A 23,113-nucleotide genomic window follows, 5' to 3' on the forward strand; every position below is an offset into this window, starting at 1 on the left:
TGTATTCTCCTTTATGTCTTTTGTGTGTATGTGTATGTGTGAACACATATGTCAAATAAAAACTTAGTTTAAAAACAAGTAGAAATGCACTTTATTTAACACCCCTGTGTGTTTCACCCAGCTGGGGGCCACCCACAGCCACTATAAGACGCCCAGCTTTGAAGTGACTTGCCGATATGATAGTGTGCCGTTCCATCTGCGTAGAGCAGCGACTGGCTTTAAACTTTGGTGTGTGAAAGATGACGGTTGCTTTTCCTCTCTTTTCTCTGTGCTTTGACCCTTCTTTCTCTGGTTTCTGTCTTCCCAAACATCCCCAAATACATCCTAATTCTGTTACCAGGGAGATGTCAATCAAGTCTGATCAAAGCACATCCTCACAGTCCTGATAGCTGAGCTGTGGAGTGTTTATGTCTTACTATTCTACCATTAATCAAGATAATTTTACTCAACATGAATTGCAATTGCATCATATTTACTCATGAAGAAATACCTTTAAGGTCTTTAACAAATATTAGTGAGAACTTATCAACTTTACAAAACTTTATTATAATCTATTTTTTAAAAAGTATGTTGACATCAGATTCAATCAGTGGTCTCTGAACCAGAACATCATAAGGTCCTCCTATCACAGACATTTGGATTAACACCTCAACACCTCCAGGAGGGATGAGTGGATTTCTGCCACGTCACGCAGCACCACACATCCACACACAACAACAAAATAAATTAGCATATTAGCTTATATACAGAATCTAAAATCTTCATACAAATCCTTCAGTTTTTATCACTTCACGTACAGGACAGGAAGTTAGGACCTTCAACAACCTAAGTGAAGCACATGCATCATCACAGCCACGGTGACTGAAATGACACTGAGTTTGTGGATGAGGGCAGAGGAGGCAGCTGTGGTGGTGGCTGCAGTGGTGGCTGCAGCAGCTGTGGTGGTGGTTGCAGCAGCTGTGGTGGTGGTTGCAGCAGCTGTGGTGGTGGTGGCTGCAGCAGCTGTGGTGGTGGTTGCAGCAGCTGTGGTGGTGGTTGCAGCAGCTGTGGTGGTGGCTGCAGCAGCTGTGGTTGTCTGTGTGTTGCCAGAGGCTGTTTGGAGAAGAAATGTTGGCTCAGTTTCACATTTCAAACTGATTTGAACTCCAGCTCATTTGGAATCAAAGTTTGTCTTACCAACAAACAGAAGGAGGACGACACAAATCTTTGCGATCATGATGATGAAGTTGTAGTTTCTCGTCTCTGCTCTCTAAAAAATAATTGGCAGCTTTCATCAGATACATGATAATTGTTATTTGGGTCTTAAATATCATAAAGGTTGACTGTGACATGTATTGAAAATATTTCAGACAGAACAAATGTGAAGCAGCAGAATTTTCATTTTCTTTGTCTGCATTGCTAAATGTTAATAGAAAAGATACAGAAGCTTCAAGACTTCTTAACACTTTGGTGGCTTTGAATACAAAGTGAGAATCAACTTCATTAACTTCACTTATTTCCATCTTATTTCAGGATTATGGTATATTTATGAAACATTTAATACATTTGAACAAATAAACCAATTAAAAGCTGGCAGCATACTGAAATAAAAATAAAACACAGTAGAATATTCTACTTTATATTTCTTAAGAGCGTTGCATAAAATATTCACTGTATCAGAAAGAAAGACAGAAACAAACTGAAATAAAAGGGTGATCGGCCACATTAAGTTCAGAAATCGTACTTACGGGTTTGTGTTCTCTGCTCGCCTGTTGTCTCCTGTGGTGGACAAAGATTCTCAGCTCATCTTTTTATACGTGAATTGCAGCAGGTGACACCAGCGTGAGGACAAAGGAAGGTGCAGGTACACGGTGAGTAATAGTAACCCTCGTCATGGTTAAAGGTGTGAACAAGTCCGACGCCCTCATCGTCAGTCATGTGCTCTGACGCCTTTCTGACATGACTTCGACATTTTAATAGAACGACATCATGACATTCTTTGTTTGAAGGTGACTCATTGTGATATTTCTGTCCTGATTCCAATGTACAGGTAATCACTTTATTTACAGTCACGAGTAAATTCTAAGTGTCTCTCGCAGTACGACTGTCGGAGGTCTTAGAGAGCCTGCTGTGAATAAACAGAACAGATGCTCAGGTCACTTTGTTGCAAAGGGAAAGAGCCAGACCTCTACTGAGTACTACATGCTGAGTACTACATGCTGTTTATAGTATATATCACAGTATTTGTCATCGCCTTCTCTCATCCAGCGCTCAGCCTAAAATCACCACTAAACGTAACTTTGAGGAACTCGAAATGTGGTGTGAAGCTCTGCTGTGTGGCATGAAAAGATTCTTGCTAATAAACATCAGAGAAGAAAAATGATTTGTTCCCTGGACCAGCTTTGGTTCCCTGAGATGAACCAAACATCTGCAACCCAGTGGCGGTACCTGGGTCTTCAGTGGGGACATACCTGACTTAGTCTACCTCTTCATACAACCACTATCACGTCGCACTTATAAAAAAACATGAATACTATCCAAAAACGCAATATGACGAGGCGTGGCGTTAGAGAGAAAGAGGAATTTCGAGTGTTGAGGATAATTTCCATTATTAATACAACAAGAAACACAGTTAAGACAACTCCAAACCTCTACACTACAACCACAACTGAGCCATGTACATCATCCAGAGCAGTTCAGAACGGCTAGTTGCACCTGGCTGTGACTTTTGCTCTGACCGACCAATCAGAGGGCAGAAGAATGCGGGGATTCTGAAATCTGATTGGTTAAAGAAACAGTCAATGGCTAATATAGTCTAAATTCCGTGAGCCAGCACTGCTGATTCTGAAGACCCTGGGCAGATTAGACTGACTGGAAGCGATGCAGCCCAGAGACATGCTACGAAGTGAAGAGAATAAACTGTTGGGAATAAATTAATACAATTTCATGGAACAAATATTAGAATTTAGGTTGTAAATGTAGGTCAGTGCTTCTGATCGTGTTTGGGCCAGCAGAGGCCTTGCTGGTCCTGACGGGTTCTGATGATGATATATACAGTACATTTACTGTGTATGCATGTTCTGTATGTTTGGTCTGAAAAGATTCTGAATAAAAGTCATCACTTAAGTGGACTTTAACAGAGCAGCCAACACGGTTCACATGAAAAGACACAGAAAAACATGTCCGAATGGCGAAACTCATTTTGTCCGGTTTGTTTATTTGTGTGATTGTAATGCCACTGAGGGACGCCCTCTGACTCATCTCGTCTTCAGGTCCCACCTAACAGAATAATGAGAGACTGAATACACAACGGTGTTTACAGACCTTCTATCAATAGTATACCAGTTGATCCTGTTCTGGAGTCCATCCTCATCTCGCCTTGCATTGTGTATTATTATTTTATTCACTTTATTTATTCACTCACTGTTTTTATGAAACACAAACCCAGAAGGGTTAACGACATGTCGCAGGTTTTGCCAGAATCCTCAAAGAGTCTGCTCTTTGAAATAAAAGGAAATCAAATTTTTTGCATTATTTTGTATTTTTATGCAAAATAGTCAATTTTCCGTGTGAAGTACAAAGCAAACAGTGTCCACATACTTTTGTGTACTTTGTTCTGGTTTTATGTTTCCTGAGACCTCATGTCACCAATGATACCCACATGTTTATGCTTTATAATCCAAGTGAGTGCAGTAGCTTCAAAGAAATGATCAAAATGACTTTTTGTCACAACATTATTAAACATTTCGGGCGCTTGATGCTGCCCACTGCTCCTGTGTGTGTTTCACTGCATGTAATTTGCCGGGTGTTGCATGTGTGTGTTCAACTAAGGATGGGTCAAATGCAGAAGACGAATTCAGTGTGTGTGTGTAAAAATATATATACTGTCAATAAAGCTGATTCTTCTCTTAATTCTTCAACACTTCAACATTCTTGGCTCGACACCAACACGGATCGGTTGCTGCCTGGCTGATGGCCCAACCCTCGAGCCGATTTCAGTGAAGTGCATTAAGAGGCTTTTGAGCTTAATGCTTGATTAGCAAAACATAAAGCTCAACAGGGAACAAAGCAGAGAGGATGGGAGTAAGAGGGTGAGGACGTTACATGCCTAAAAGACAAGTGATTTTTGTCTGTTAAAATACCGTCAAGCTGGCTGCACCTAAAAACCAGGATGTGAACAAACGTTATCAGATGGCGATCCTCTGTGTTTTATTTGTCCCCTTAGAGTCAACTTGAAGATGCTGACTGATATCTCAGTTTCACTTTGCTGATTATGATACACCAGATGAGATGCTCTAATGGGGAAGTGTCACGAGACAACTTCTGCTACGATTGTGCACTATATAAATAACTTAGCTTAGCTTTGCAGCTGGCCGTACACACAGTCGACGGGAAATAATGACAGTCTGCTTCTGTCAGTTTTTTGTCAATTCCAATTTTGTTGTATAATTTGTTATTTTGTGCTGTGGTTCATTGTACAGGTGTACGTGGTAGAAGTTTGTTTTCATGTCATATGATCGACACCACGTCATCAGTCAAAGTGCTGCATCACAAATCAAAACAAAGGAATCCTCAGAGTCATTTCATCTGATTGTTTAAAATGTTTAATCACTGCAGAATATTACTACTTTCGTAACAGAAGGTTACGAAATCAGCCAACTGTGGCCTCTAAGCTGAATCAACATCTCCATGATTAGCCCCTTCATGGCTTTTGGATTAACTGTTTCTGTGCTGACATTCAGAGCAGCGAGGACACCATCAGATATGCAAGCCAGTCTTTGTTTTTCAGTGTAATTTATGGACACAAGATGGAAAATCTCATTCAGTTCTGAGTGTGAACAAAAAAACATAATTGAACTCACGGCTTAAGTTCAAACTGATGATCACTGAAGTCAAAAGTACAGATAGGATAAATAAGTGACATAACTTAATTCTAACAAGACATTTGAAATAAAATAGTATTTTACACTGAAGAGAAGTTGTTCCAGTCCAGTTTTTAATTGCATAGAACTGCAATAACAACTGCCGTGACCAAAAGGAAATTTGTGTTGTTGTTTACTGCAGAGGAGGCAGCTGTTGTTGGCTCTGGAGCTGACGGTGCTGCTGTAGCAGCTGCAGCTGCTGTTGTTGTTGCTGCAGCAGCTGTGGTTACTGGTGCTGCTGCTGTCCTTGTAGTTGGATCAGTTTTCATTGTTGTTGCTCCTGCTGGGGCTGCAGTTGTCATTGCTCCAGATGTGGTCTTTGCTGCAGCTGTGGTTGCTGCTCCAGATGTGGTCTTTGCTGCAGCTGTGGTTGCTGCTCCAGATGTGGTCTTTGCTGCAGTTGTCATTGCTTCAGATGTGGTCTTTGCTCCAGCTGTGGTTGTTGCTCCAGCTGTGGTCTTTGCTGCAGCTGTGGTTGTTGATGCAGCTGTGGTCTTTGCTGCAGCTGTGGTTGCTGCTCCAGATGTGATCTTTGCTGCAGCTGTGGTTGCTGCTCCAGATGTGGTCTTTGCTGCAGTTGTCATTGCTCCAGATGTGGTCTTTGCTGCAGCTGTGGTTGTTGCTCCAGATGTGGTCTTTGCTGCAGCTGTGGTTGTTGCTCCAGATGTGGTCTTTGCTGCAGCTGTGCTTGTTGATGCAGCTGTGGTCTTTGCTGCAGCTGTGCTTGTTGATGCAGCTGTGATTGCTGGAGCAGTTGTGGTTCCTATTGCTGCAGTTGTGGAATCTGTGGTCTTTGCACCTACAGTTGCTGGTGTAGATGTGGTTGCTGATGCAACTGTTGCAGTTGTTGATGTTGCTCCAGCTGTGATTGTTGCTTTAATTGTTGTAGCAGTTGTTGATGTTGCTTCAGCCGTAGCAACTGTGGTTGTTGCTGTAGCTGTATTTGTAGCTGTGTTCATTGCTGCAATTGTGGTTATTGGAGCAGCTGTGGTTGCAGTTGTAGCAGCTGTAGTAGTTGTTGCTTGAGCTGTTGCTGCAGTTGTAGCATCTGTGGTCGTTGCTTCAGCTGTGGTTGTTGGAGCTGTTGTGGTTGCAGTTGCTGATGTTGCTTCAGCTGTGGTCATTGGGGCAGATGCACTTACTGCTGCAGCTGTGATTGTAGTTGGATTGGCTGTGATTGTAGCTGTAGCAGCTGTTGTTGGAGTAGCTGTGGTTGTTTGAGCAACTGTGGTTGCAGTTGTTGATGTTGCTTCAGCTGTGATTGTTGCTGCAGCTGTGGTCATTGGAACTGCTGTTGTAGCAGTTGTTGATGTTGCTTCAGCTGTGGTTGCAGTTGGATTAGCTGTGGTTGTACTTGTAGCAGCTGTTGTTGGAGTAGCTGTGGTTATTTGAGCAACTGTGGTTGCAGTTGTTGATGTTGCTTCAGCTGTGGTTGTTGGGGCAGATGCAGTTGTTGCTGCAACTGTGGACGTAGCAGGATTGGCTGTGGTTGTACCTATAGCTGTTGTTGGAGTAACTGTGGTTATTGGAGCAACTGTGGTTGCAGTTGTAGCAGTTGTTGGAGTAGCTGCGGTTGTAGCTGTAGCAGTTGTTATTGGAGTAGCTGTGGTTGTTGATGCAACTGTGGTTGCAGTTGTTGATGTTGCTTCAGCTGGGGTCATAGTTGGATTAACTGTGGTTGTAGCTGTAGCAGTTGTTGTTTGAGCAGCAGCGTTTACAGTTGTTGATGTTGCTTCAGCTGTAGTCGTTGGGGCAGATGCCGTTGTTGCCACACCTGTGGTTGTAGTTGGATTGGCCGTGGTTGCAGCTGCAGCAGTTGTTGGAGTAGCTATGGTTGTTGATGTAGCTGTTGTAGCAGTCATTGATGTCGCTTCAGCTGTTGTTGATTGAGCAGATGTTGTTGTTGTTCTTCCTTCAGGTGAAGATGCTGTGGTTGTAACTGTAGCGGTTGTTGTTGGAGTAGCTGTTGTTGCTGAAGTAGCTGTGGTTGTTTGAGCAACTGTGGTTGCAATTGTTGATGTTCCTTCAGCCTTGGTCGTAGTAGGATTAGCTGTGATTGTAGCTGCAGCAGTTGTTGTTTGAGCAACAGCGTTTACAGTTGTTGATGTTGCTTCAGCTGTGGTCATAGCTGGATTAGTTGTGGTTGCAATTGTAGCAGTTGTCGTTGGAGTAGCTGTGGTTGTTGATGTAGCTGTTGTAGCAATTGTTGATGTCGCTTCAGCTGTTGTTGATTGAGCAGCTGCTGTTGTTGTTCTTCCTGCAGTTGAAGCTGCTGTGGTTGTAACTGTTGTTGGAGTAACTGTGGTTGCTGAAGTAGCTGTGGTTGTTTGAGCAAGTGTGGTTGCAGTTGTTGATGTTGCTTCAGCTGTGGTCGTAGTTGGATTAGCTGTGGTTGTAGTTGTATCAGTTGTTGTTGGAGAAGCTGTGGCGGATGGAGCAACTGTGGTTGCAGTTGTTGATGTTGCTTCAGCTGTAATCGTTGGGGCCGATGCTGTTGTTGCCACACCTGTGGTTGTAGTTGGATTAGCCATGGTTGTAGCTGTAGCAGTTGTTGGAGTAGCTATGGTTGTTGATGTAGCTGTTGTAGCAATTGTTGATGTCACTTCAGCTGTTGTTGATTGAGCAGCTGCTGTTGTTGTTCTTCCTGCAGTTGAAGCTGCTGTGGTTGTAACTGTAGCGGCTGTTGTTGGAGTAACTGTGGTTGCTGAAGTAGCTGTGGTTGTTTGAGCAACTGTGGTTGCAGTTGTTGATGTTGCTTCAGCTGTTGTCGTAGTTGGATTAGCTGTGGTTGTAGTTGTAGCAGTGGTTGGAGTAGCTATGGTTGTTGATGTAGCTGTTGTAGCAGTTGTTGATGTTGCTGCATCTGTGGTCATAGCTGGATTGGTTATGGTTGAAACTGTAGCGGTTGTTGTTGGAGTAGCTGTGGTTGTAGCTGTAGCAGTTGTTGGAGTAGCTATGGTTGTTGATGTAGCTGTTGTAGCAGTTGTTGATGTTGCTGCATCTGTGGTTGTTGCTTCAGCTGTGATCGTAGTGGGATTAACTGTGGTTGTAGTTGTAGCAGTTGTTGTCGGAGAAGCTGTGGTGGTTAGAGCAGTTGTGGTTGCAGTTGTTGATGTTGCTTCAGCTGTAGTCGTTGGGGCAGATGCCGTTGTTGCCACACCTGTGGTTGTAGTTGGATTGGCCGTGGTTGTAGTTGTAGCAGTTGTTGGAGTAGCTATGGTTGTTGATGTAGCTGTTGTAGCAGTTGTTGATGTTGCTTCAGCTGTGGTCATAGCTGGATTGGTTATGGTTGAAACTGTAGCGGTTGTTGTTGGAGTAGCTGTGGTTGTAGCTGTAGCAGTTGTTGGAGTAGCTATGGCTGTTGATGTAGCTGTTGTAGCAGTTGTTGATGTTGCTGCATCTGTGGTTGTTGCTTCAGCTGTGATCGTAGTGGGATTAACTGTGGTTGTAGTTGTAGCAGTTGTTGTCGGAGAAGCTGTGGTGGTTAGAGCAGTTGTGGTTGCAGTTGTTGATGTTGCTTCAGCTGTAGTCGTTGGGGCAGATGCCGTTGTTGCCACACCTGTGGTTGTAGTTGGATTGGCCGTGGTTGTAGTTGTAGCAGTTGTTGGAGTAGCTATGGTTGTTGATGTAGCTGTTGTAGCAGTTGTTGATGTTGCTTCAGCTGTGGTCATAGCTGGATTGGTTATGGTTGAAACTGTAGCGGTTGTTGTTGGAGTAGCTGTGGTTGTAGCTGTAGCAGTTGTTGGAGTAGCTATGGCTGTTGATGTAGCTGTTGTAGCAGTTGTTGATGTTGCTGCATCTGTGGTTGTTGCTTCAGCTGTGATCGTAGTGGGATTAACTGTGGTTGTAGTTGTAGCAGTTGTTGTCGGAGAAGCTGTAGTGGTTAGAGCAGTTGTGGTTGCAGTTGTTGATGTTGCTTCAGCTGTAGTCGTTGGGGCAGATGCCGTTGTTGCCACACCTGTGGTTGTAGTTGGATTGGCCATGGTTGTAGCTGTAGCAGTTGTTGGAGTAACTGTGGTTGTTGATGTAGCTGTTGTAGTAGTTGTTGATGTTGCTTCAGTTGATGTTGCCGGAGCCGCTGTAGTAGTTGGTGCTTTGGATGTGGTTGTAGTTGTAGCTGCTGTTGTTAAGGTCCCTCTGCAAGACGCTGTGTTGCAGTGAGAATGATGGATCAGGGACATGTTTACATTAGTTTCATTTTAATTTTTAATGGACTGAATTTAATTCAACTCACCAACAAACAACAGAAGGACGATGCAGATCTTTGTCATCATTGTGGAAAAGCTCTCTGCTATTTAGAAACACAATTCATTATCTTCATCAGGTCAATGATAAAAGCTAGCTCATCATTTTTAACAACTGCTTCACTATTATTATATCACTGTTATTATATAATAAGACATTTTGTAATTAAACAATACCAAAAGAACAGCCAGAAGAAAACAGTTTTTTGTCATTTAAATGTAAAACAAATACTTAATTAATTCAAAAAATATATTTGCAATTTGGTGAGAACATCAGAACCCGCTCATGGAAGCTGCAAAATGTGAACAATGTAACGGGTGCCTCCACAATAAATAACATTTTAATTAGTCAGTGATAATACACGTTGGCCTGTGGAGTAATAAAACTAAAATAATAATAAATACACAAATGCAGTTAAAATACATTAAAATGGATATAACAGTAGCAAAAATGCCTGTAAGTTTAGAATATCTGAGATACCTGAAGCACTTACAGATTTTGCCTCGACTTGAATCGTCTCCACCGTCCTGATGAAGTTCGTGATGCTCTCTGATTCCTCCGTCTCTGTATCCCTTGTTGTTTGCTTAGTGGTGTCCACCAGTGAGGATACAGCAGCTATTATAACAGCACAAAGCAGGTGAGATGACATAAGAGTCTTTACAAAGACGTAAATGAAATACATGAATATGTCTTTCAATTTCAATTGCAGGTGTGCCCAACCATGTCAGCTCATATGCCTTTTTATTCATGCAATACTTTTGCTCAAGAAACTAGTCAAGTGACATTTTTCTCACTGTGACATTGGATTTGATATTTTTTTTTCAGTGATATTTGTTTTTTTAAGTCATACACCCTCTCAAGTTATTGACTAGTTCATTATGTAAAAATATGTTAAGCATGATGCCCTGATCCTGTGAGAGGGAGTGGATTTATTCTTGTCTCAGTTTCCTGGGTGTGATCACCTCTACAGTCTGAGGCTTATCACACCTAAATGACTTGTGCTTTGTGTATCGTCTGTTTTGGGAACATGAAGTTTTATTGTGAGCAGCAGTCAGCCATAAACATACGGCCAGTTTCTGCTGTGACAAAACTAGGGTCTTGCATTTCAAGACCCTAGATTTCTTAATGCGGCACAACATGACCCTGGTCACATCCCTCTTCTGGGTTTTGTTCTTTGCTTAAATTCCCACAGTTCCCACAGTTAAGACAAAGGAACAGGAGGACTCTGAACACAGAGCAGAGTTGCTCATGTTTGCATTTTAAGACAAAATCATTACGCTTGGATGCCCACTTGGCATCGAGGATCAGGTGCTTTAAAACTTCAACAGTGTACTGTATACGTGGTTCTCACCTCAGCCAGCAGGATGTAACGTAGCAGATATCAAACACTGACAGGAACATTCTATTCCACTATGAGTACTTTTAGTAAACTTTTACTAATAATACTGACATAATTTCACTTAAGTAAGATTTTCAGTGCAGGACTTTCAGTTGCAGTGGAATATTTATTATACTCATCGTGGTATGTGTGCTTTTCTGAAGACTTCTTCAAGCACTCATGATGAGGGCTCACAGGCTGCTCAGCCAGTCCAGCTCATCTGCTGTTGTGGTAAAATGTTGAACAAACATCCGCCCATAGTGACCTGACGATGCATCCCCACAACTTGGTCGGTCTGCTGATTTTTCCTCCTCTGTCACCTGACATTTAAGATTTTATTCAAAACATCTGAGGATCGTTGGATCGTGAAAAGGAAACACTGACACTGAAGCATACTGTACAAATAACAAATTTATTTCATTTTATTTCATGGGATTTTCCACGACAAACATCTGAGTTTTGTTTCACTGTACATTAGTGACAGTTCCCTCATATTTCAACACCAGCAATACTGACTCTACAAAATTATTAAAAGATTAAAAAATACAAATATGCAAAAAAAAAATCTACAAATAAAAACTCTACATCAAAAATGTATGTTTTATTATTCAGTGGCAGGTACAATACTTGCCAGTGTTTCCTGTCTCAGTTCAGGGTTTGTATTGATCTATTCTAGATCTCCTGCACCACACAAAGATCCCTGTAAGCTGAAAGGTCAGGACTGACTGCCTAACAATGCCACATAATACAACATTTTGTTTTTGTTTGCTTTGACAAAATGAAAAATGACTTTCATAACATTAAAGTGTCGCAAAATAAGGGCCAACGAAAAGTGATGACGCAGATGTTGGGGCAGAATGTTATGCTTGGCTCTTCACTTCTGTAAATTCCCACGTCCAGTGAACACAGATTTCATAGCCGGTTCTCCTTCTGCAGATGGTAAGATTGAGAACAGTTAATTGATCCCACATCAGAATCACCACAGTACTTGACTGGACGCGCTTCCCATGGCTGTGTTGAAAGTTTCTTGCTTGATATACGACTTCGGTTGCTCAGCAGCTCGGGGTCTGCGCACACACACGTTTCCAGTGGGAAGCAGGTGTGGACTGCAGGCAGGGCAGTCTGGTATCTGCACAAAAACACGGAAACAGTCTGGATGGTCCTGTTCCTCTTCGGTCTGAGATGCACAACATCTCAGATGAGCTCAGAGAAGTCAGCAAAGTGTCTGAATGTGGTTGATTTATGTTTTTCACTTTGCATGGTCTTACCTTCATTTACAGAAATAAGATTTACAGATAATTTTGAACCGGCTGTTAGCTGTACTGCCTGTGTATTTACTCTGTCTCACGCCTCTTTTTTCATGGTTTACATTTTAAAACGGTAATAATAATAATAATAATAATACGCACGACTGTAGATACAGAAATCCACCAGATGCAGCTAAAACACAATAAAATGAATAAATTAACTGTAACACTGTGACAGTGACAGTAGAGCAAATGACAGGCACCATGCTGATATAATATACCAGTGAAACATTTGCTTCACCTGCACTATGTCCACTCTGATTCCACCTGCTTCATACCTGCTGCTGTTTGCTTTGTGGTGTCCTCCATTCAGAAGACCACAAAGCAGATGAGATGACATTACAAACACACGCATGAATTGTTTTTGAGTTATACTGAGGGGGTGACCAAGCACATAATGCCTCATTAATACACCTTCCATCAAAACTCGTGCCAAGTAAAGAAACTGGAAACCACCACATGAAATTAAACAGTGGAGCATCCACAGCAGGAGTTTTTCTGCATCTTTCAAACTTGTGTTTGCAGCAATTCATCCAATGGTCGAAGAGATATTTTAATACATTATTAGAATACACCATCTGCCGATTTTGAATCTACATTAAAATAATAATAAATCACAGGAAACAATGATGATCTCATCTCTCTTTATGACTTCAATAATACACACGACCAGAGGAAGCGAACGTGATGCTGCATCATGACAAAAGCACGACACAAACTCTGAGTCGTTGCATTTCACACTTTATTGCTCTGAACAATTCACATGGCCTGTAACATACATATTAAAACACAGAAGACAGAACAATCACCACAGGATGCTGCACAGCGTGTCCATCCTTACAGTGTAATGCAATCACACACAACAGACTGAGCTGTGGATGTCAAACATCTCTTTGACTGCATTTGACATAAGGACTGTCATGTTGTGTCTGTTCAGTCTGTATGGCTCACGTCGCTCTGCTGTCTTAAATATACGTATTGTCACTCTGCTAAAGTCTGTGCTTATTGTCACAGCCCAAGAAAAAAAGGAAAGTGAAGTAAAATGAATAAATACGTGAATAAATAACAACAAAGTAGGTCAAAACCTTCAGCGTCTTCACAGATAATATAGAGTCTCTTAATGATGATAAATTACAACAATTAAGCATAACACACATGACAGGTCGATGGTATTTGGTGTCTTGTCACAGTCCAGTTCTTAATACCAAAGAATCGTTGCAACAACTGCTGTGATGACAACGAAACTTGTTTTGTTGATGACTGCAGAGGAGGCAACTGTTGTTGCTGCAGCTGCTGTGGTTGTTGTTGCTGCAGTTGTGGTTGTTGTTGCTGCAGCTGCTGTGGTTGTTGGTGCTGCAGTTGTGGTTGTTGTTGCTGCAGCTGCTGTGGTTGTTGTTGCTGCAACTGTGGTTGTTGTTGCTGCAGCTGCTGTGGTTGTTGTTGCTGCAGCTGTTGTTGTTACTGGAACTGTGGTTGTTGCTTCAGCTGTGGTTGTTGCTGCAGCTGTTGTTGCTTCAGCTGTAGTTGTTGCTTCAGCTGTTGTTGCTTCAGCTGTGGTTGTTGCATCAGCTGTTGTTGTTGCTTCAGCTGTTGTTGCTTCAGCTGTTGTTGCTGCAGCTGTGGTTGTTGCTTCAGCTGTTGTTGCTTCAGCTGTTGTTGCTGCAACTGTTGTTGCTGCAACTGTTGTTGCTTCAGCTGTTGTTGTTGCTTCAGCTGTTGTTGTTGCTTCAGCTGTTGTTGTTGCTTCAGCTGTTGTTGTTGCTTCAGCTGTTGTTGCTTGAGCTGTGGTTGTTGCTTCAGTTGTTGTTGCTTGAGCTGTGGTTGTTGCTTCAGCTGTTGTTGCTGCAGCTGTGGTTGTTGCTTCAGCTGTGGTTGTTGCTTCAGCTGTTGTTGCTTCAGCTGTGGTTGTTGCTTCAGCTGTGGTTGTTGCTTGAGCTGTTGTTGCTGCAGCTGTGGTTGTTGCTTCAACTGTTGTTGCTTCAGCTGTTGTTGCTTCAGCTGTGGTTGTTGCTGCAGCTGTTGTTGCTTCAGCTGTTGTTGCTTCAGCTGTGGTTGTTGCTTCAGCTGTTGTTGCTGCAGCTGTGGTTGTTGCTTCAGCTGTTGTTGCTTCAGCTGTGGTTGTTGCTTCAGCTGTTGTTGCTTCAGCAGTTGTACTGGTCTGTCCGTTGCCGGAGGCTGTTTTAATTGCCATGGAAGGATCAGTACGATGTTCAGATTTGTGCAGCATAATTTGTGATAAGCAGATCATTAAACTCACCAACAAGCAGAAAGAGGATGACACAGATCTTCATCATCATTGTGGAAGGTGCTGTTCTGATTTTAAAATATAACAATTGATTTTCGTTAGGTTAAGTTTAGTTGCAACATTTAGACATGGCTTTAATGTATTAATATTTTATTACTGTAAAATGTTGAATCACCAAAATGCAGCGACACTATCTGAGATTAATTCTACTACCTCATTACTTTATCTACGTCATATTTCAGACTGTAATATTTTGTTAGTGATGGATGTAAACTCCTACCGAGAAGAAAAGTAAATATGCTGTATTAATTAATAAGACTTGTCACATTGTTACCATAAGCATCTAAACAGTTTTTGGAATTAAACAGGTGAGGCGAGGTGAGTTTTCTTTTCTTTGAACCCACTGTGCACACAGAGTGACTGCAACACGAATGATAAAGAACAAAAGTATATTTGGACAAATATTCATCCGTGAAACACTTACAGATTTGGTCTGGTGCTGTCTTCACTGCAGTGACTGAAGCCGGGATGCCGTCTGATTCCACCTGTTCAGGAGCTGTTGCTGTTTGTCCGATGATGTCCTCCAATGAACAGACAGCAGCTTATATATCCACACAGAGCAGGTAAGATGACATCAGGCTCTGAGCAAAAACGGAAACAATTTGAATTTGGATGGAGTTGTGTTTTTTGTTCTCTGTGTGAGGTGTGGCACCTCTTTAACAGCTTATTCATACTTCTATTTTGGCTGATATGATGTGCAGTGCGTAAAGAAACTGGTCAAGTGACTTTTGTTTTTAGATATGACGCTGGATTTATGGGCGATGGTATTTGTGATGTCACTGTAAACATTCTGTAAACAGCTTTTTCGTTATAGTGCAGCTTGAGTATGAAAGACTGGAAGCATCCCACCTTATTGCAAACAACTGTGGCTCTTGAATATATACATATACTTCAATGTCAATAGTTATCATTTACATTACATCATCTTTATATAAGATAAGATATGATATGATATGATAGGGCTTTATTAGTTCCGCAGTGGGGAGAATTTCAGCTATCAACTACTGCTACAAAACAAATTCTCAAAATAATAATAATAAAAACATATTTTGAATTTGGAAGTTTTGGTGAGTGTAAAAATGGCATAGCTTTGTGCTAAATGACCAGCCGTTGTACGTAATGGAGAATCTCTTCTTACCAGTTGTCAAGTCAAGTCAAGTCAAGTCAACTTTATTTGTTCAGCCCATTTTTACAAGCAGTTTGTCTCAAAGGGCTTAACATAACATCAGCAACATCCTCTGCCCTTCGACCCTCACATCGACTAAGGAAAAACTCCCAGAAAAACCTTTAACAGGAAAAAATGGAAGAAACCTCAGGGTGAGCAGCAGAGGAGGGATCCCTCACCCAGGACGGGCAGACGTGCAGGGGATGTTGTACAGGCAGGAAAGCAATTTACAACATGAGAAATGACATAGTAATGAAAATTATAATGAACTGCTGTAACATTCATGTATTTTTTTTTTATGTGATGTTGAGAATCACTATCCTATCAGTTCGATTTCGGCCCGTAGGGAGAACCACCCCGCCCATAGTCGGTACATAGAGGAATGACAGGCAGATGTCAACAATACACATTGGGTTGGTCATAGAGCCGGCTACAGTTCAACTTGAAGATCTGGATGGAGAGATACCTGCAGAAAGATACAGAGAGAGAGAGAGAGAGAGAGAGGGAGGGAGGGAGAGACACAAGACTACGAGGAGCACTGGACACACAGTTAGTGACATAAAATAATGAACTGCATGTTAATCTGACGAGGGGAGAGGATAGAAGAGGAGAAGGAGGAGGGGAAACTGCTTGGTGGATCATGTTTGTGTCCCCCGGCAGCGTAGGCCTATAGCAGCTTAGCTAAGATAGAGATTTAAAGATTAACAGTTAGTCAGACCTATTCTACCTGTGGCTATATATCATGAGGTGAGTGATACTATGCCTACCAGCCCTACACACTTTATTTGGTGCTAACTATATGCTTTACTAAACAGAAAGGTTTTAAGTTTAGTCTTAAAAGTGGAGGTGGTGTCTGCCTGTCGAACCCAGATTGGCAACTGGTTCCACAGCAGGGGTGCCTGATAGCTAAAGGCTCGTCCTCCCGTTCTACTTTTATAAATTCTGGGAACTGTAAGTAAACCTGCACTCTGTGATCTGAGTGATCTATTGGGAATATATGGGACTATTAGATCCTGCAGGTATGATGGGGCTAGTCCATTTAGGGCCTTATATGTAAGTAGGAGAATTTTAAAGTCTATTCTGAATTTTACCGGAAGCCAGTGAAGAGAAGCTAAGATGGGGGAGATGTGATCCCTTTTACTGATTCCTGTTAAAACTCTAGCTGCTGCATTTTGGATCAGCTGCAGGATATTAATAGAGTAATTTGGACATCCTGACAATAGTGAGTTGCAGTAGTCCAGCCTAGAAGTAACGAAAGCATGGACAAGTTTTTCAGCATCACTCTGAGAGAGGAAGCTCCTAATCTTAGCAATATTACGAAGATGAAAGAAGGCGGTCTTAGAGGTCTGTTTAATGTGATGAATAAATGACACATCTTGATCAAAGATAACGCCGAGGTTCCTCGCAGTCGTACTGGAGGCCAAAGTAATGCCGTCCAGAGAGAGAATATTATCAGCTATTCTATTTCTAAGGTGTTTGGGGCCTAGAACAATGATCTCAGTTTTGTCTGAGTTTAATGATAAAAAATTGGAGGTCATCCAGTCCTTTATGTCCTTAAGACATGCCTGGAGTCTGGCTAACGGCTCTGTTTCTTCAGGCTTTAAGGATAAGTACAGCTGAGTGTCATCAGCATAACAATGAAAGTTTATGCCATGTTTCTGAATAATATTTCCTAGAGGGAGCATGTATAAGGTGAACAGGATCGGCCCAAGCACTGAACCTTGTGGAACACCGAGGCTAACCCTTAAATATGAAGAGGAAACATTATTAACTTGAGCAAAGTGAAATCTATCTGTTAAATATGATTTGAACCAGCGTAGCGCAGTCCCTGTGATCCTAGTCTCATGTTCTAATCTGTGTAATAAAATGCTGTGATCTACAGTGTCGAAAGCAGCACTGAGATCTAGCAAAACAAGTATGGAGACAAGCCCGCGGTCTGATGCCATGAGGAGGTCATTTGTGACTTTAACCAGTGCTGTTTCTGTGCTGTGATGGGCTTTAAACCAGACTGAAACATCTCAAAGAGACTGTTCCTGTGTAAGTGATCAATCAACTGATTTGCAACCACTCTTTCGAGTATTTTAGATAAGAACGGGAGGTTGGATATCGGCCTATAGTTTGCTAAGATGTCTGGGTCAAGTGAAGGTTTTTTAAGTAAAGGTCTAATAACAGCGGTTTTAAACGCCTGTGGTACATAACCTGTTGTTAAGGATAAGTTGATCTGATCTAAGAAGGAAACGCCAATCAAGGGAAAGACGTCCTTGAGGAGCTTAGTTGGGATGGGGTCTAAGAGACATGTAGTTGGGTTAGATTTGTTAATGCTGGAGGTCAGCTCGGGGAGGTCTATGGGCAGGAACCTGTCCAGAGATGGAGTAGGATTAAAAGAGATTTCTAGAGATGGCACTATATCGGCTATTCTGGGAAGATCTTTATTGATTTTTTCTCTAATGTTATTGATTTTATTAGTGAAGAAACTCATGAAGTCTTCACTGCTAAGAGCTGCAGGAATACAAGGTTCAGCAGAGCTGTGACTCTTGGTCAGCCTGGCTACAGTGTTAAAGAGAAAACGTGGGTTGTTCTTGTTTTGCTCTATTAATGTTGAATAATAGGCAGTTCTGGCTTCACGAAGGGCCTTTTTGTATGCCAATAGACTGTCTTTCCAGGCCCTCTGGGATTCAGCTGATTTGGAGGAGTACCACTTCCTCTCCATCCGTCTTGATGTTTGTTTAAGTGTTCGTAAATTTGAATTATACCAAGGAGCTAGCCTCCTATGATTTCTAACCTTCTTTCTCAGTGGGGCAACCATATCTAAAACTGTGTGCAACGTGGCTGCAGTGTTATTAACAAAAGAATCAATTGCTGCAGGAGTAACATTTAAATCAGTACGGTCTGTTGTACTGGTACATGGTGCTGAGGGGAGCTGTGATGGGATTGCATCCCTAAATCTGTCTACACTATCTTCAGAGAGGCATCTGGTGTAGTAGACCTTTTTGTTGTGTGCTGTAAAGTCTTCTAGAGTTAGTTCAAAAACTACAAGTGAATGGTCTGAAAGAAGAGGGTTTTGAGGGGCAACTAACAGGTTCCTCAGTTTCTAGGCCGTAGGTGAGAACCAGATCGAGTGTGTGATTGTGGCAGTGTGTTGGTTACACCTACACCTGTCACTTACACCTGCCATTCAGACTGCACCATCGTCCTGTCCATGATTAGTCTTGTCCAGGGATCCTGAGACCTGGACTGCGGGGATGTCCTTCTCACCTGAATGACTGGGATAAGTCTATCCAGCCTGACAATGCACAAGCCATCATCTTTGTTTTGTGCTAGCCAGGTAAAGTAGCCAGTTGCACCAAATGACCAACCTGACCCATGGGTTTGCTCGCTTTGCCATGCCCTGTCCAGCATGTGTCCAGCGTGAAGCAAACGAGGAGGAGAGGGCTCCCCACGAGCTTATCTCTGCCTCATGAGCCACGGCATGCACACTTTGGATAAGATATAAAGTATAAAAAGTATAAAAAGTACTCAACCCCCTGGATGTTTTCCCATTTTATTGCTTTTATAAATGGAATCACATTGGAATCAATTTGGCTTTTTTGACAAAAATTTACCAAAAAAAAAAAAAAACCCTTTAATATCAAAGTGAAAACTGATTTCAACAATGTAATGTCAATTAATTAAAAATATATAATGTAAAATAAAAGACTACATAAATATTCACCCCCATTAAAGTGACTGACCTAATTCAGCTGAGGTTTGATTGGAGCTAATAGTCTCACAATTAGAGAAATGGATTCACCTGAGGGGCGGCACGGTGGTGCAGTGGTTAGCACTGTCACCTCATAGCAAGAGGGTTCCAGGTTCGAATCCCTGGGCCCTTCTATGTGGAGTTTGCATGTTCTCCCTGTGCCTGCGTGGGTTTTCTCCGGGTTCTCCGGCCTCCTCCCACAATACCAAAAAAAACATGCACATTAGGTTAATTGGCTTTGTGTGTTGGCCCTGTTCAGTCAAAGAGATGTTCAGCTAAATCCATCATTGGGAAACGGAAGGAATGTGGCACATGTGTAAATCTGCTTAGAGCAGGCTGTCCTGACAAGCTGAGGGACTGTGCAACAAGGAGACAAGTGAGGGAGGCCACCAAGACAACTATGACGACTCTGAAGGAGTTAAAACTTTCTTCAGATCATGTTAAGCAGCTGTTATGCTCACCATGTTTATCAAGCTAGTTTAGCATTCTAGTAATATCTGATAATTAAGATGAAACATAGTGAACGTGGATGGAAATGTCTCTAGTTTTGCAGATATTTGGGGAACGTGAATATGTGCATCAAATTTTACAGCAATATATGCAATAGTTGAGTAGATATTTCAACAAATCATTAGAATACAGCATCTGTCAGTTGATACTTGAATGTACATTAAAATTAAATTAGAGATAATCAAAGGGGGTGAGATTGTTTCTCCTTTGAAAACCCTTTGTAATTTTGTTAAGAAATTGAAACAGAAGTAAAGTTTTATTCAAGTTCATTTATCACATGAGGCAAACTGTTTTCATTCTGGTTAAGCCCGTTTTGAGCTGTACTGATGGATGAAATTCATGTGAAAGTATTTCATGAGACGCAAAGCCAACATGGGCTCACCACACACGACCAGAGGAAGCAAACGTGATGCTGCATCATGACAAAAGCACGACACAAACTCTGAGTCGTTGCATTTCACACTTTATTGCTCTGAACAATTCACATGGCCTGTAACATACATATTAAAACACAGAAGACAGAACAATCACCACAGGATGCTGCACAGCGTGTCCATCCTTACAGTGTAATGCAATCACACACAACAGACTGAGCTGTGGATGTCAAACATCTCTTTGACTGCATTTGACATAAGGACTGTCATGTTGTGTCTGTTCAGTCTGTATGGCTCACGTCGCTCTGCTGTCTTAAATATACGTATTGTCACTCTGCTAAAGTCTGTGCTTATTGTCACAGCCCAAGAAAAAAAGGAAAGTGAAGTAAAATGAATAAATACGTGAATAAATAACAACAAAGTAGGTCAAAACCTTCAGCGTCTTCACAGATAATATAGAGTCTCTTAATGATGATAAATTACAACAACTAAGCATAACACACATGACAGGTCGATGGTATTTGGTGTCTTGTCACAGTCCAGTTCTTAATACCAAAGAATCGTTGCAACAACTGCTGTGATGACAACGAAACTTGTTTTGTTGATGACTGCAGAGGAGGCAACTGTTGTTGCTGCAGCTGCTGTGGTTGTTGTTGCTGCAGCTGCTGTGGTTGTTGTTGCTGCAGTTGTGGTTGTTGTTGCTGCAGTTGTGGTTGTTGTTGCTGCAGCTGCTGTGGTTGTTGTTGCTGCAGCTGTGGTTGTTGCTTCAGCTGTGGTTGTTGCTGCAGCTGTGGTTGTTGCTTCAGCTGTGGTTGTTGCTTCAGCTGTGGTTGTTGCTGCAGCTGTGGTTGTTGCTGCAGCTGTGGTTGTTGCTTCAACTGTTGTTGCTTCAGCTGTGGTTGTTGCTTCAGCTGTTGTTGCTTCAGCTGTGGTTGTTGCTTCAGCTGTTGTTGCTGCAGCTGTGGTTGTTGCTTCAACTGTTGTTGCTTCAGCTGTGGTTGTTGCTTCAGCTGTTGTTGCTTCAGCAGTTGTACTGGTCTGTCCGTTGCCGGAGGCTGTTTTAATTGCCATAGAAGGATCAGTACGATGTTCAGATTTGTGCAGCATAATTTGTGATAAGCAGATCATTAAACTCACCAACAAGCAGAAAGAGGATGACACAGATCTTCATCATCATTGTGGAAGGTGCTGTTCTGATTTTAAAATATAACAATTGATTTTCGTTAGGTTAAGTTTAGTTGCAACGTTTAGACATGGCTTTAATGTATTAATATTTTATTACTGTAAAATGTTGAATCACCAAAATGCAGCGACACTATCTGAGATTAATTCTATTACCTCATTACTTTATCTACGTCATATTTCAGACTGTAATATTTTGTTAGTGATGGATGTAAACTCCTACCAAGAAGAAAAGTAAATATGCTGTATTAATTAATAAGACTTGTCACATTGTTACCATAAGCATCTAAACAGTTTTTGGAATTAAACAGGTGAGGCGAGGTGAGTTTTCTTTTCTTTGAACCCACTGTGCACACAGAGTGACTGCAACACGAATGATAAAGAACAAAAGTATATTTGGACAAATATTCATCCGTGAAACACTTACAGATTTGGTCTGGTGCTGTCTTCACTGCAGTGACTGAAGCCGGGATGCCGTCTGATTCCACCTGTTCAGGAGCTGTTGCTGTTTGTCCGATGATGTCCTCCAATGAACAGACAGCAGCTTATATATCCACACAGAGCAGGTAAGATGACATCAGGCTCTGAGCAAAGACGGAAACAATTTGAATTTGGATGGAGTTGTGTTTTTTGTTCTCTGTGTGAGGTGTGGCACCTCTTTAACAGCTTATTCATACTTCTATTTTGGCTGATATGATGTGCAGTGCGTAAAGAAACTGGTCGAGTGACTTTTGTTTTTAGATATGACGCTGGATTTATGGGCGATGGTATTTGTGATGTCACTGTAAACATTCTGTAAACAGCTTTTTCGTTATAGTGCAGCTTGAGTATGAAAGACTGGAAACATCCCACCTTATTGCAAACAACTGTGGCTCTTGAATATATACATATACTTCAATGTCAATAGTTATCATTTCAGCCTGGCTCACAATCTCCGTTCCAGTTCATCCCAAAGGTGTTGGATGGGGTTGAGGTCAGGGCTCTGTGTGGGCCAGTCAAGTTCTTCCACACCAAACTCATCCAACCATGTCTTTATGGAGCTTTGCTTTGTGCACTGGAGCACAGTCATGCTGGAATAGAAAAGGGCCTTCAACGAACTGTTGCCACAAAGTTGGAAGCATAGCATTGTCCAAAATGTCTTGGTGTGCTGAAGCATTAAGATTTCCCTTCACTGGAAGTCAGGGGCCGAGCCCAAACCCTGAGGAACAGACCCGTACCACACCGAGATTCAGTAATAAAGCGTTGTGTCCAAATACATTTGCAAAGTTAGTGTGTGTGTTTTTTCCTTACTCTTTGTTATGTATTGATTATTAGGCACTGTTCAGATCATTGTATCATCTAAAATCTTTCTGTTTCAGGATTAAACCAGATTTCTAATCCGATTTATGTGTGTGTTTATGTTTATGTGTCTTCGTATCAATGTCTTCATAATGACATTTGTGTACGTTCCAGCTGTGTATGTCAGGTGTGTATCAGGTGTATGTCAGGTGTGTATCAAGTGTATGGCAGGTGTATACCAGATCTGTATCAAGTGTATGTCAGGTGTATGTCAGGTGTATATCAGGTGCATGTCAGGTGTATGTCAGGTGTATGTCAGGTGTATATCAGGTGTATATCGGGTGTATGTCGGGTGTATGTCAGGTGTATGTCAGGTGTATATCAGGTGTTTGTCAGGTGTATGTCAGGTGTATATCAGGTGCATGTCAGGTGTATGTCGGGTGTATGTCGGGTGTATGTCAGGTGTATGTCAGGTGTTTGTCAGGTGTTTGTCAGGTGTATGTCAGGTGTATGTCGGGTATGTATCAGATGCAGCTTTCTGTCTCTTTTTATTTTACCTTTTGGTTTACACACATGCGTAACAGAAACTAAACCTGCTCCTCTGTGTTTTCACTGTAGCTGCTCTCTGTGTGAGCTCGCTGTCAGACTTTAGCCGTTTAAGCAGCTCTCTGTTTGTGGAGCGTCGGTATGTTGTTCCTCATGACGAAGCATCTGGACTTTTTACAAAAA

General features: G+C 41.9%; 1 protein-coding gene and 3 long non-coding RNA genes across 4 annotated transcripts; all 4 read right to left on the bottom strand.

The window, feature by feature from the left end:
- Positions 1 to 1,056: 1,056 nt before the first annotated feature.
- LOC124074737 lies at positions 1,057 to 1,869 on the bottom strand. Its single transcript, XR_006845905.1, has 3 exons — positions 1,728 to 1,869; positions 1,177 to 1,249; positions 1,057 to 1,092 (listed from the first exon to the last, which is right to left on the bottom strand). It is a non-coding gene; the product is annotated as an uncharacterized LOC124074737 (long non-coding RNA).
- A 2,750-nt stretch (positions 1,870 to 4,619) lies between these two features.
- On the bottom strand, positions 4,620 to 9,738 carry LOC124075132 (mucin-2-like). The gene is made up of 3 exons (XM_046418547.1): positions 9,640 to 9,738; positions 9,136 to 9,192; positions 4,620 to 9,048 (listed from the first exon to the last, which is right to left on the bottom strand). The coding sequence occupies exons 2-3, from the start codon at positions 9,173 to 9,175 to the stop codon at positions 4,976 to 4,978; spliced, it is 4,113 nt and encodes a 1,370-aa protein (XP_046274503.1). The 5' UTR covers positions 9,176 to 9,192; positions 9,640 to 9,738; the 3' UTR covers positions 4,620 to 4,975.
- A 4,133-nt stretch (positions 9,739 to 13,871) lies between these two features.
- LOC124074970 lies at positions 13,872 to 14,718 on the bottom strand. Its single transcript, XR_006845941.1, has 3 exons — positions 14,561 to 14,718; positions 14,089 to 14,144; positions 13,872 to 14,006 (listed from the first exon to the last, which is right to left on the bottom strand). It is a non-coding gene; the product is annotated as an uncharacterized LOC124074970 (long non-coding RNA).
- Positions 14,719 to 20,818: 6,100 nt separating this feature from the next.
- On the bottom strand, positions 20,819 to 21,684 carry LOC124074985. The gene is made up of 3 exons (XR_006845942.1): positions 21,534 to 21,684; positions 21,062 to 21,117; positions 20,819 to 20,979 (listed from the first exon to the last, which is right to left on the bottom strand). It is a non-coding gene; the product is annotated as an uncharacterized LOC124074985 (long non-coding RNA).
- Between the last annotated feature and the right edge of the window lie 1,429 nt (positions 21,685 to 23,113).

This window comes from Scatophagus argus, chromosome 17, assembly GCF_020382885.2.
Source record: "Scatophagus argus isolate fScaArg1 chromosome 17, fScaArg1.pri, whole genome shotgun sequence".
In the NCBI taxonomy this organism is placed as follows: Eukaryota; Metazoa; Chordata; class Actinopteri; family Scatophagidae; genus Scatophagus; species Scatophagus argus.